Source organism: Tupaia chinensis, unplaced genomic scaffold (genome assembly GCF_000334495.1).
Source record: "Tupaia chinensis unplaced genomic scaffold, TupChi_1.0 Scaffold000426_1, whole genome shotgun sequence".
NCBI classification, from domain to species: Eukaryota; Metazoa; Chordata; class Mammalia; order Scandentia; family Tupaiidae; genus Tupaia; species Tupaia belangeri.
The window spans coordinates 3,580,995-3,594,801 of NW_006159931.1; the positions used below are offsets into that span (position 1 = coordinate 3,580,995).

Sequence of the window (13,807 nt, forward strand, 5' to 3'; positions counted from 1 at the left end):
AAAAACCTCCAAAAAAAAAAAAAAAAAAAAAAAAAAAGGTGACGTTAACCCATGTTGAGAACTAGAGAAAATGTCTTCTATCTTATTACTGGATATGCTGAAAATAAAAATCTAAAAACAGAAAAATACCTATCTTTATGGCAAGCAATCTGGCACCAGGTATTCAAAATGTTAAACTTAAAATGCCCATAGCACTTTACCAGACAGGTAGCACGGTTTTAGGAAACGGAAATGATTAAAGATGTACATGAAGGGGGAGCTAGAGGGACGTTCACTGAAGCATTGCTCATAGTCAAGGAGTGGAGGTCAGTGTTCCACGGTAAGGTAGGTTAGGTAAATCCCTGTTCCTTCATACAGATAGGATAGTCGCCATTAACAAAGTGCATAGAACATGTTTATTTCCTAATGTCGAAAGAAAATAGTTTATGAAGCAGTATGTATATTAACTATTTTGATTGAAAAACTTATATACATTTTTTAAGTGTAGAAAGATGTACATCAAAATACTAACACTGGTGGGACCAGCAGTTGGCGTAATGGCTATGTCGCTGGACTCCCACGTAGTCAACCGCGGTTCGTGTCCCAGACCCAGTGGCTTAAAACTCACGCTGGGTGCATGTGCATGTGTGCCCAAGATCCTGAAAGAAGAATGGAGAAGAAGGGATTGCGGCATGGCCATCCCCCCTGGGGGGTGATTTCTCGCTTTCTGTCTCTCTGTCTGTCTGTCTGTCTGGGGAGTGCACGCACCCTATAGCGAAAACCTCTCAAAAAAAAAAAGAAAGAAAGAAAGAAAGAAAATACTAACACTGGTGAGATTATTAGTGTCTTTTCCCCTTTTGGTTATCTGTATTTCCAGTTTTTAACCATAAATACGTGTAGCATATGTAGTCTTTAAGACTGTAAGGGCAGGGGCCAGCAGGTGGCATAGTAGTTGGGGCACTGGACTCCCATATGGCCGAACACAGTTCAAGTCCCAGTTTTGGAGGCTTGAAAATCATGCCAGGGGCAAGTGTGCGCATGCCCAAAATCCCAGGAGGAGAATGGAGAAGGGATTGCAGCGTGGCCATCCCCCCTGGGGGTGATTCCGCACTTTGCCTCTCACTGCTTCTCTCTGTCTCTCTCTGGTGAGTGCACATGCCTTATGGACATATATATATATACACACACACATACGTATACATACATATGCTTGTTTATGTTTTCGTTTGATGTATCCCAGGCATCGAGCACCTAAAACAATGCCTGGTGCATGATAGGAGTAGGAGAAAGAAATTGACTGTTTTATGTGGTTCATGTCTGAGCACAGCGAGAAAAGGGTAATTAAAAGTGTATATATAAATAAACAATAGGAGCAAACGAGTGGCAGTGGTTGGTTCCTGTTCTGTTATTGAGCCTGACCGAGCCCAATCTCCAAACCTGTCCTTGTCCCAGAGCTGAGTCCCGTTCCTCGCCTCTGGGACCCGGTGCGTTTCCTTCTGTATTCACTCTTGCTGCTCTCTCTGCCCTGACACCCTTTCTGCCTTTTGCTGTCATCCTGAGTTATTTTCTCAGTAACCTCTCGAACTTCAGGTCTTCTAATATCAGGATCCAGATTTCCTAGCACTAATCCGTTTCTCGGGGATTGTACTCCTGCTCCCCAATTCCAGACGCATGTTAGCAATCCGTTTTCCCCAGTGGCTCTCCTCAGTCCTGGCTTTTTACCCCTCGCGTTTCCACCTCTGGTTGCTATACCACCTGCTGCTCAGGATAACCAGGCAACTACTCGTGCTTCCGCCCTCCTTCCGGAGCACCAGTGCCTTCCCTCCGTCCCTGACGTGCCCAGCCGCCTGCCACGTCCAGCAATGAGCTAGTGCCAGGTCCCTGAACCCCACCTGGCTCTGTGCCGCTGTAATTATTCAGGGTCAGGGCTATACAGTTCTCGTCTGTTAAATCGCTCCCCGGAGTTTTCTTCTGGATAGAAAAATACAAGCAAAGAATCAACTGGTTATTAACACCATGTAATTTCTGCCGTTATTCAAGGTTTAGGCCACACACAGCGAGGAATCTTTGGAAGCACTTCGGCCCTCCCCACCTGGCATCCCACGGTCACGTTTACCATAGGTGTGCCGATAGAGGGCGCTCTCCAGCCGCACAGGCGTACCATGCTACCTCAACGCTTCCCGCAGAAGAAACGTGATCAATTCCTTGGTTTTCTAACAGTGCTTAATTGTTTGTTTTGTTTTGTTTTGTTACACCCAGGTATTACTTTGCTTTTCCCGAGATACAACTGTGTTGGGTCACTTTGCATACAACAGTGCTTCACCACCAAAATCGTACATAAGAGGTAAAGTGTTAGTAACATTAAGGAAGTGTTTTATAAGAATCACATAATTGTGCCAGGAATGTTCACTGTGTAGCCTATATGGGTGTTGTCAAACGGTGCGTTGTGAAGTAATTACCTAGGCTTCCTCAGACATCCTTGTAACCGTCCCGCCGCTCTCACTTACTCAGTGCCCAAGCAGCCTCCCACAGATCCGCGTTGGGTGGTTTCCGGCAGCAGGGTTTGGGGTGGCCTTGCCCCCTGTTTGCCATCTCCACAGTCGCTGTTTTATTCGCCATCCTGCGAGTGTATTACACAGATCTGCTTTTTCTTTTTTCTTTTTTTTTTTTTTTACTTTTTTTAAACAAAAACTTTATTCAGTTTATTCAAAACACATTGACAAAATAAATTTCAGTTGCAGCTTCACGCGTACCAAAATTAAAGTGATATTAATAACAGTGGCTGGCAAATTCATGAAAACCTGCAGTTTTGCACAGTAGTCACACCTCCCTTTTAGGCAAAGTGCTCTTGTGATAACAGATAAATGAACAAATACACTATTGTGAACTGTTTCAGACAACACAAGAAATAAAGGTTCTGATTTGTTTTTCTCTTGTAAAAAAGTTTATTATTTATCATCTTTTCTTTTTTTGGTCTCACACCCACCATCTCCCAACCACTTTCCCCCCTTACTGTTTTTTAACCCTCCATATTCCTTCACTCAAAATGTTCTACCACACTTAAAATTTTGGTGTGATGTATATGCTATTAGGTCTCTAATTGCTATTTTTAGTGCTTCCTCCTCTTCATCACTAGATCCCTAAAAGATATCACTATTTTGGGACCAGCAGTTAGCGTAATGGCTATGTCGCTGGACTCCCACGTAGTCGACTGCGGTTCACGTCCTGGACCCGGTGGCTTGAAACTCACACCGGGAGCGTGTGCGTGTGTGCCCAAGATCCCGAGAGGAGAATGGAGGAGAAGGGATTGAGGCGTGGCCATCCCTCCTGGGGGGTGATTTCTCGCTTTTTGTCTCTCTGTCTCTGTCTGGCGAGCGCACGCTCCCTGTAGCAAAAACCTCTCCAAAAAAAAGAAAAAAAAGATACCACTATTTCAGTATCCTGCCTTCATCTAAAAATGAATTAATTTCAGCTGAAAATTAGGTCCCAACTAGCTGAAGGTTCGTTCCCAAGTTAGTTACTAACTGCAGAAAGTTGGTTTCCCAGTGAAGTTTCCTTTCTAGCTTCCTTTTCATTCAGCGGTGATCACCCAGCATCGCGAGCTTATCGACCTGTTGTGTATGGTCCTTCTGTTGTGTCCAGGAAGAACCCACTTCTCCTGCATGTCCTGAAGACGCCCTGCCTGCCTGAGTGCCGGCTCCTGCCCTAGGTCAAGCCCCATGACCTCGTGCTGCATCTGGCCTGCCTCTCCCTCTCCCACCCCGCAGCCCAGGGCTCTCTTAGTGCCACGGCTTCTCCATGGAGCTCACGGGAGCTTTTCGTTTCTTTAATATCATCTGTTGAAAACTGACTGTAGAACTCAATTACCTAATGGGCCCACCACTACACCCAGACAGGATTTTAAAGCCATCCATCAGCTGGGACTGTCTTAACCTAGTTAACTTGGCTTCTCCACCCTTAAAGTCCAGGCCCTTAAAGAACTATCCTGCCTCTTCAGGCTCGCCACCTTATTGTCAATTTCCCTCTCCTTTATTTATTTTTTTAAGAATTATTTTATTTAGCCTTATTTATTTGTTTATTTACTTATTTACTTACTTACTTTTACATTTAACCAGAGCGGGACAGAGTGAGAGAGAGGGAAAGTGAGAAAGCAAGCCACCAGGTCTGGACTCGAACCATGGTCGTCCATGAGGGAGTCCAGCATCCTTAACCACCACGCCACCTGCCGGCCCCAAATTATCCTTTCCTTTAAATTTCTAAACACATACTTTTGCCAGAAAAGTTAGCAAACATACACTGCTTCATAGGTTAGTCTGAATTGTAAACCACATGGTCAAGGGACCGTATTTAATGTAGATTCTGTCCCCTCAGTATCTGACTGAGCAATGTTTATCGACCTGTCTGTTTTCATTATGCCGTTCTTTTCTTGATCACAGGATCAGTTCTTGTCTCGGCCTAAACTAACCTGCTCACACTTCTTACTCTTCATTTTTTCTCTGCCACCACCTTGAAAGAGAACAACCTTGTTTTAATTGAAATTTTTACTTTAAAGCCCAGCGCAAGAATTTATGTGACTTTTCAATAGACTCGAAGGTGTTTGAAAAGTTATTATGCTCAAAGCTACCAATTCAGCGGAAGGGGGAAAAACCTGATATTCTTAAAAGTTTTAAAGGGAAATTGCTTCTTAAAACTCGCTTTAAAATTTGATTATAGTGAATATACTTCACTTTTCTGGAGCAATTCTTATTTCAAACATTTAGCTCTGTTCTTAGGGCACATGCACTGTTTTAAGATTCAGGAATTTTGAACACCTTATAGTTAAAGGCTTTTAATTTTTACCTTTTCGGCACATGCCATCAAAAGTGTAAACTAATGAGTTATTGCAAAGCCCAGGACTTTACTTTAATGAATAGAATTGAAATATTTATAATAAGCAAAACTGAAATATTTATAATTAGCAAAAATTCTGTGCTTATAAATATTGGGTTGTCAGAAAAATTATAGCCCATTTTTGTGAGGAAAAGCATGAAAAAATGCATTATGACTTTTCCGATGATCCAATAGATCCTTCCCCTCCATTGCTTAATCAGCTTGAAAGCATTTTAATTATTACTTTGTATCACTTTCCTCTTACTTACGTTTATATTATTGATTTTAAATCATGCAATGGTTTTGTAATAGCAAAAAATTGGCAAATTTTCAGATTAATTTTGTATCAGGAAATAAAGTAAGATTGGACTAGAGTGGTTTTTAAAATTCCATTAATTATTGCTACATACACGGTATAAGCTCATTTATAAAGGTTTATTTCACTTAATCATACTTAAATTCCCTGTGACTTTTCTCTTACCAGGAAAACTAGGGCTGGAAGAATACGCCGTCTTTTATCCACCTAACGGTAAGTTGATGCTAGTGCTTCCTCTAGTGGGAAATAGCAAGATTACAGGTTTGTAATATGAAGGCGACTTTCTCACTCCCATCTTTAAATGGACACTACTTCATTATCTCAAACAGACCTTTGCGTGCATAGCTTTCCCACACTCGTCGTAGGTTTGCTCTACGTTATACATACCCTCTCTGGCTCTCCCGAGACCAGTGGTAAATTTGTGAGAAAGCTGAGCTGGCTGAGATGTCTCGACTCAGAGCAGTCTTCAGCCTTCCTCTGCAGAGCACAAACTCGTCCAGTTAGGTTCTTGGCTTTATCGGAGAATGCTCCGGTCAGCTGAATGGAGCACCTTGTGCTGCATTTTCCACTGTTATAATTTGACCAGTGTGGTGTTTATGAGAGAAAAGGGTTACGGAGAAGTGGCACTAAAATAGCCTCTTCTGATGATAGCAAGTAGGTGTAAGTGGCCTTATTAAATGCCGAACACCCCTTTGAGCTTACTAGACAGTTTTTAATATGTGCTTCTTGGAAAAGCAACACATACCAGTCCTTAGTATGATCATATTAAGTTGGGTCCTGAGGACGTCCTTTTACTCCAGCAGAGCTGAGGACATGGGCTTTGTAGTCCAGCAGACTGGGTTCAGATCCCGGTTCTGCCAGCTCACTCTGTGACGTCAGGTAAGGTAGGTGACTTTTCTGGACCTCAGAGTCTCGGTGTGCAGCCTGTTGGTGCAGAGTAAGGAGGTGCAGAGGCAGCACAGGGCCCGCATGTCCCGAGTGCTCAGGACGCCAGCGCCGTGAGTGCACTCATCCGGCCGCCCACAGTGATCCGACCTGTACTTGGCTTTCCTGGCGCTGTTCTCCCCGGGCCTCGCAAGGCGCCATCCCAGCTTCTCCAGGCTCTTTCCTCGGCCCCTCTTCAAACATCTCACTCTCGTTCTGCCGCTCTTCTCTCTTCACATGCTTTCTTAGGGTCTTCCCACTGCTCTCTTGGATCTGTGTGTTAATTACTCTAAATTTTTATCCCCAGTTCCAATCTCTTCTCTAATTGCCTCACACTTAATGTGCCCCAATCTGAACTCACTACATTATCTTCCTATGTCCACCCCCAAAAAGAAAAAAAAAAAAAACACAAATCAAAAAAGCTAATTTTCCCCTCAGTTAATCACACTACCATCTGCAGTAACTCGAGTACTATCCCGTGTAGCCATTCTAGCTTGCTCTGTTTCGCACTCTGTCATGCGGTAAGCCAGCAGGCCTTGAGATCCCACCTTCTGAATGGATCTGTCTGGGCCTCTCTCTCCCCCCATAGTTGCTATCTTGCCCTCTTAGGGACCTTTCTGTCTCTGGGTCATTAATTTGCAACAACTACCTACCTTATCTGTTTCCTCGGTCTTTCTAGTTTCGTCTGTCTTTTACACTGCTATCTGAGCTACACACCTAAGACAAAAATCTGAAAAGTGCCGTTTTTCTCAAAATTTTCTTAATGGCTCTCCATCTTTAAAAAAAAAAATAAATTTAAGGTTCTTGCCATACGGCCTGTACTCCTGGAGAGAGAGAGAGAGAGAGAGAGAGAGAGAGAGAGAGAGAGAGGGGAGGAAACAAGGGAACAGATGGCCACACCACAATCCCTACTCCTCTGGTCTCCTCCTGGGACTGTAGGCACACACACATACCCAGGGTGATTTTCAAGCCACCAGGTCCAGGACCCAAACAGCAGTCGGCCCTGTGGCAGTCCAGTGCCTTAACCAACATGCTATCTGCTGGCCCTAATGGCTCCCCATCTCTTAACAAGTAACATAGAAGCTTCTCAGCATGGCCTATGAGGACCTCTTGGTCTGCTCTCACCATTTTTCATTGCATTTTTATTTGTTTCTTTATTTCATGAGAGGGAGAGAAAGGCAAGTGCTCTTGATAAGGTGTCACGGCACGGTCTTCCTCCCACCCTTCACCACCCAGCCAGGCTCACGAGCGCACGCCCAGGCGCCGACGTACAGGATCACCCTGGGGCCCAGACCCTGATCTCCCACAGCCCTCCATCTCTGCAGAGCGTTGCACCACTGGTGACCCTGGCTGGGCCTCTTTTTTTTGGGGGGATTATGGCAGTATCAAACTGTGTTTCATGTACACAGCTACGTCCTCACAAACGCACAACGCGGCCTCCTGCCTCACCGCCTCTCCTGCTCCCACACTTAGAGCAGCCCTTTCAGCCTCTCTCCACGGGGCTGCGTCAAGGCTCAGTCCTCCATCACAATTTCCAGGAAGCCTTACCTGAGTTCCCAGGTTAGATAAGGACCTCCTCTACGTCCCCATAGGACCTGGCATGAAAATCTGCAGTCTCTCATGCCGGGTTACCTTGGCATTGTTCGTGCCTTCTCTTGTCCTCTAAATTACAAGCTTTGTGAGGTTCAGGATCATATCATTCGTCTCCCCCTGCCCCAGAACCTCGCATGCGGTAGGAATGTAGTGAGTATGTATTTTAACTCAACTAGAGGCCTGTTCATTTTAATGTTACATATAGCCAGTTACGTTTATTACTGCAGAAACTTCATTTTCTGATCACTTTTTATATTTATGGAAGAGACAGGAAATACATAAATAGCTCTGAACGGCCAAAAGAGACACCCATGGGCTCAAGTTCCTTCTCTCTATTCTTAAAGGAGTGTTTTCGACTTAATTTAGAACATATTAGCTCCATTTAACACATGTGTCTAACAAACTTGGTGTACTTTCTATTTTGGGGGTTTGTTGTTTTCTTTTGTTTTTGCTTTTGTTTTGGGCCCCTTCAAAAATAGAAGCTTGGAAAGAGGTTGATATTCATGAATAAAATTAAAAAAAAAAAAAGATGGGTAACAGTGAGAAGTGAAAATCCAAGACCTTGCAATGGAAAATGTAAAATCTATAAAGCCGCATGTAAGAACACTCTAGCAAATAAATCTGGGGCCATTTTATACCAAAGTCAACCTTGCACCCTTTAAAGAGGCATCACTAGGGTGTAGCATATTATACTTTGATATCTTTAAATGCCTCAAGGCCTCTCTCTCTCTCTCTCTTTCTCTCCTCCCTCTCTCACAAACACACATATCAGCAAAATATGGTGCTGTAATAATTATGACAGTAGTCTTAGCAGGAACAGTTGACATTTCCCAAGCAGCACTAAATACCAGGCAGCGTGTGAAGTACATTACAGGTATTGACTCCCTTAATCCTTACAAGAACCATCTGAGGCGGGCACTAATGTTATTCCTATTTATAGATAAGGTGTGGGTACAAAGAGTTAACCTGTCCATCTGGTGAGTGATAAAGTCGGGCTTTGAACCCACCCGCCTGGCTTCAGAAGCAATATCCTTATCACTTCAGAAAATGTCACTGAGTTCATTATGGTGTCTTTTAAAAGAAAGGAACATGGTTAAATGGAGAAAGTAAAAAAAAAAAAAAAGTGTATAATAGGTTCTAGAAAGATTTTTTTATCCAGAATAAAAAGATACATGCAAGCTTTTCATAAGTGTAACTCTGCAGAATCATTTCTTCTCTCACGTTGCTTTAGAACTTACCAGAGTGGGGGAGGATTCTTCTCTAGGAAGAGAAAAGGGTCAGAAAGTCTACCGTCCTTTTTTTTAACAAGGCAACCCTAAGCGCCATGTTATACCACCTGCCCCATTCCCAACCCCTGCGAAAGATGCCATTACTTTGAAATCTCGACACCTCTACCGCTGCTACCAAGCTGGCCTGGCTTTCTGGCCTCAGGGGCACATGAATAGGTTTGCTTATGGCTCAGGGACAGACTGTTGGTCACTGACCCAGCCGTGCTTCCATCTTGTCAGGTCTTTTCTAGATTCCCCATATACACAGGAGCTTTTAAAAATGTTTTCTACAATGCAAGTGTACTTATAAGAGAGAGAAAAAGAGACAGAGAGGGAGGGAGAGGAGAAAGCAAAGCTTCCTGTTCCTTCCCCCTCCTCGCCCTTGGGGAATTGTCATGCTGAAATCCCTTCTCCTCCAGCCCTCCCTCCAGGGTTTTGGACACACACACACACACACACACACACACACACACACACACAGCATGCTTCTCAAGCCACCGTGTCTGGGGCTTGAAATGCACAGGCAGCCACGTGCGATCAGCCTGCCTTAATCACCAGGCCAGGGAGTCTGCCCCATGGGAGCTTTTTAAACCCCTGGCCTCATGTCGCTCCTTCTCAAGCTTTTTCCTTCTCGGGCTCTTCACTGTCTCCTACTCGTCCCATCTGTTGTTCCTTCCAGGTGGCTGCAGTTAGAATACTTGCTTTTAACTTCTTTGGGCAAATGTCACCCAGCAGGTCACTTCCGTCCTGAAAAAGCTCTGAGAGGAGCAGGTGAAACAGGACAGCTCCTGTGACAGCCCCTCAGCAGCTACTGGACAGGCCAAGACACACACACAGAACTTTGGACACAAGGTCCGCAAGCTCCTATGACAGCCCCTCAGCAGCTACTGGACAGCCCAAAACACACACACAGAACTTTGGACACAAGGTCCGTATTGTTGGCTCTGGCACTAGCATCCTGTACGGGGAATGTGGGCTGCCAAGCTCAGACTAGTGCGTGGTGGGCAGGTGAATTAAAATGACACTCTCTGTCCAAAGTTCCTCCATTTTTAAGCATTCCTCCCAGTTGTTTTAAGTTGTTTTTTTTTTTTTTTTTTTTTTTTTTTTAAATTAGATCATAGAATACAAAACCGTTTACTCTGACAGTTCTTAACTATTGCTTTGGCGGAGGAACAGAGGTTGGGAGTTCCCTTCTCTCATCTTCTTAGCGATCTCTCTCCTCCAGTTCCTGATTATTACTTAACAAAAATCGTAGTGCCAGGGAGCGTGCGTACACATGGAAAAAGAGAGAGCAAGGGAGAGAGAGCGCCCCTCGACGGAGCTCGGGCATGCCACAGTCCTTTCACTTCCAGTTCCCCATCAGGATCCTGGGCATGCCACATGTAAGGCATGTTTCTCGAGCTGATGGGCCGAGACTCACACCTTGGTCAGCCATGTGGGGTCTGGCTTCCTCTGTCCAGTGCTTACCCACTGCACACCAGGGCTAGGCTCCGATTGATGCTTTCAAGAGGTACTCTGACTGCTCTGTAGAGGAGTGTCCCCAGAAGGAAGCTCTGTAGAATAAGGACCTTGGTCGTCCTGATGGCCAGCACGTCTAGGACCTGCAGTCACACAGGGCATAAAGCCTGTGTTCAGCAGATGTTCTGAGTGAGTGAATGGATGCAGGGGTGAACATAGAAGGGTATAGAGGAAGAATAGAAGCAAAGAAGCCAGACCTACAGGAAGAACACACCCAGATCTGCGACTATCACACGCAATAAATAGCCATTAAAATTTGCTAATACCATTTGTGTCCTGCAAGACAGGAGAAAGTAATTAATTGCTAATTGTCATTAGGATGGGGAGTTTCAGGCCCTAAAGCAGTGATTCTTAACCTGGGATAGTTCCCCCAACACACACATGCACACACACACACACACACACACACACACAGGGAACATTTGGCAATATAAAAAATATATCATCTTAAATCTCCTTGCAAGTGTCAAGTTGATAAACAGCAAGTACTTTGTCAACTGTATTAACGAATAACTTTTAAAACATCACATAACCCAAAGTTCATTTGAAGTGTAACTTTAGACATAAATCAAAAGCTTTATTAAAGTTTTATTTATAGTCAGATTTTTAGATTGGTATTTAAATATGGTTATGTTCTGAAGTTTTAGGAAATTTGAACGACTGAAATAAAGTAAGAAAGTGGTAGTCTGAAGTTGTAATTCAGAAAGATAATGGAAGCAACTAAAAAACAATTTAAGCATCCTCCTAATCTTTACTGACCTATAAACTACATATGGACTAAGCATAAACAGAGGAAATTATTATTTCAACAAATGAATTAAATGAACTGTGTTAATAAAACTAAGTCAAAGAGTGTAAATTGCTTTCAACTGGGGTGAAATGGAAGCGAATCAGACGTAAGAGTTGGGGTACAACTCCCCTGCTGGCTGCTAATAGAGGCAGTGAGGAAATGAAGGGAAAACGTTTAGTAAGTACAAAGCATGTTAATATTTGGGGTATTTTCTGAGTCATATTTACTATTTATAACTCATCTAGTTCAAGATTTATTTTTGTTGGCAATGTTTACTATTGTCATCTTCACCGGGGCTATTACATCATCACTTTATGAAGTGATTCGCATTGAATGGTGGAGGCAGTTAGTATTTTAGACTTTCATTGGGTGCATAAGGGAAAGCTGGGATCTTAGAACGTTGCCCAGGGCAGGCTGTAGCACACAGAGGCCAGATACGAGATGTTCCCCACGCATCCCAATGCCTGTTGGAAGCACACCCGTGGGTGGTGGCCAGCCGAGTGAAATCTGACCCTCGAAAGGCTCAAGTGATGAGAGGCAGAGGAAGGGATTTGAAAAACTGGCCAAGCACATGACAGCCCCTAAGATGAAAGGAATGTTCTAGGTGGTATGCCGCCCAGTGTGCTAATGGATTCTTCCCTGCTCCTTATGCCTCCTGCTTTTGTCTGCCAGAATTAGACTTTGCCCTTCTCTGACGAAGTGGACTGAGTAGCCTTTTTAGGAGCCTTGATCCCTGGCCAACCCTGGCAAAGCTGAAGCGTACTCTTATCTAATACTTTTTGCTGCTTGGCAGTTCATGAATATCTTTGTCGTCAGTTTACTTATTGAAAGTGTCTTGTCCTGGCTAGGATGCTACTGCACTTAGCAGGTTCTTAATAAATATTTGTAGAATGTGAAAATAATCATCAATTCTTCATTTCGGCCTGCCTTCCCTGCTCATGGAAATGCCCCTGCAGTGAAAGAAGGAACAAGAACGTGGGGGGATTTGTGTGGTCGCACTCCGCTCTGAGAGACGGTATGCGGACAGGTCCAGCCCATAGCTCTGTGAGCCAGTGAACATGCCTGCCACCTGCTAGCTTACGTTCCTTTCAGTTTTTCTTTCGCATGTCAACATGTATATTGTGGAAAAGTTAGAAAAGATGGATAAAGTTTCTATGATGTGTCTGTAATTACTAAGGGAAATGGAAAAGAAACAGCAGAAGGTGGAGGGATGGCAGAACATTTTGAAGGGCTGGGACATGGGATAGGGCTGGAGGACCAGAGGGGGAGCGTTGCCCACAGCCCGTCCTGTGTCCAGGGGTGACGGGCGGCATCCGTGTCATAGGACAGGGAAGAGGAGTGAAGCTGCCAGCCTCCCATTGCAGAGTTAAGGACCCACTTTCCTATAGGGAGGAGAAAGGGACGTAGTCATGCCGAATAGAAGGACCGAGGGGGAACTAGACAGCGAGGACGACTCCAAGGTGTCCTCCCTGAATGGCTGTCGTTCGTGGTGAGGAGTCATTTTCAGAAACAGAGTCCGAGGGGAGACCCTGGACACTGAGCCTTTATGGTAACAGTTTGAGCTGTGGGCTAGTAATGGGGACACTGGTAGAAGGGGCGGGGACACAAATGACAGTGTCATGGGGAGCTATCTTTAGGCAGTGAGTAGAAATGAGATCTAGCCAAAAACCAAACCAAAAAAAAAAAAAAAAAAAAAAATTCCAGCAGAGGTCTCTGAGAGTCCAGGAACCTGATCTGCACTGTGTCATCAGTCACAGGGGCTCAGGTTTGAGAAGGAACTGTCAGTGGCTGTGAGTCCATCAAGACAGACACTCAAAGAGGGGAGAGCCTGGGTTTAGCAGTCCCGAGTTGGGGTCATAGGGGTGGAGACCAGCTGACTTGCATCTGAGGGTATTTGGTGAGGGAGGAAAGGAAGTGAACGTAGATATGTTTAAAAAGTCAATCTTGGCATGGACGGAATGCGTTTCGACATTTGTCTGACAGAGAAGCTGAGTCCGGAAAGAAAACGGATGAGTCCTACGAATAGTATGGCTGTACCAAGCCATCCGTAATACCTACGGCCGATAGGTTGCGGTCGACGAGAAGAGACAGAGTAGGAGGCTCTGGGAAGGCCTGCCCACCCTTGCCCCTACGCCTTCATAGGTGTGAAGGGTAGCTCTCACCACCATCTGCCTTATGACTAAGTCCCCTCAGTAAACGTCCCCTGTTTAGGACAATCAGCACACGAAGTCCAGTGCTGGTCAGCACCAGGGTGACAGGGAGCCGCATTCTGACTCAGTATAGCAATAACTCCCCAAATTAAGTTTGTCCAAAGCTGTCATGAGTCGCATTGGGAATGACCTGGATGTATCTCACACTGAAACAGAACTTCCTATATTAGAATTCGCTCTAAGTGACCTCTAAAGTGACCTACACTGCTTTTGCTTCTGAGCATTTCAGATACATAAAGCGTGTCTGGACTATTTTCTGGAAAAGCAAGCATAGTTTTGGTCAGTACTGTGTTTGCAGCCTGACAGTGCAGTGTTAAGAATAGGGTGGTGTAAATTACAG

At 44.6% G+C, this 13,807-nt stretch overlaps 1 protein-coding gene across 4 annotated transcripts in view; it reads left to right on the forward strand.

Annotated features, from left to right (window-relative positions):
* The window catches only part of TBC1D19 (TBC1 domain family member 19), a 111,884-nt gene that overhangs the window by 81,002 nt on the left and 17,075 nt on the right, over window positions 1–13,807 (forward strand). For all 4 annotated transcript variants that reach the window (XM_006154941.3, XM_006154942.3, XM_006154940.3 and 1 more), the window contains 2 exons: window positions 2,239–2,323; window positions 5,333–5,377. In XM_006154941.3, coding sequence (XP_006155003.1) covers window positions 2,239–2,323; window positions 5,333–5,377 — 130 coding nt within the window. The remainder of the gene's footprint in view (window positions 1–2,238; window positions 2,324–5,332; window positions 5,378–13,807) is intronic.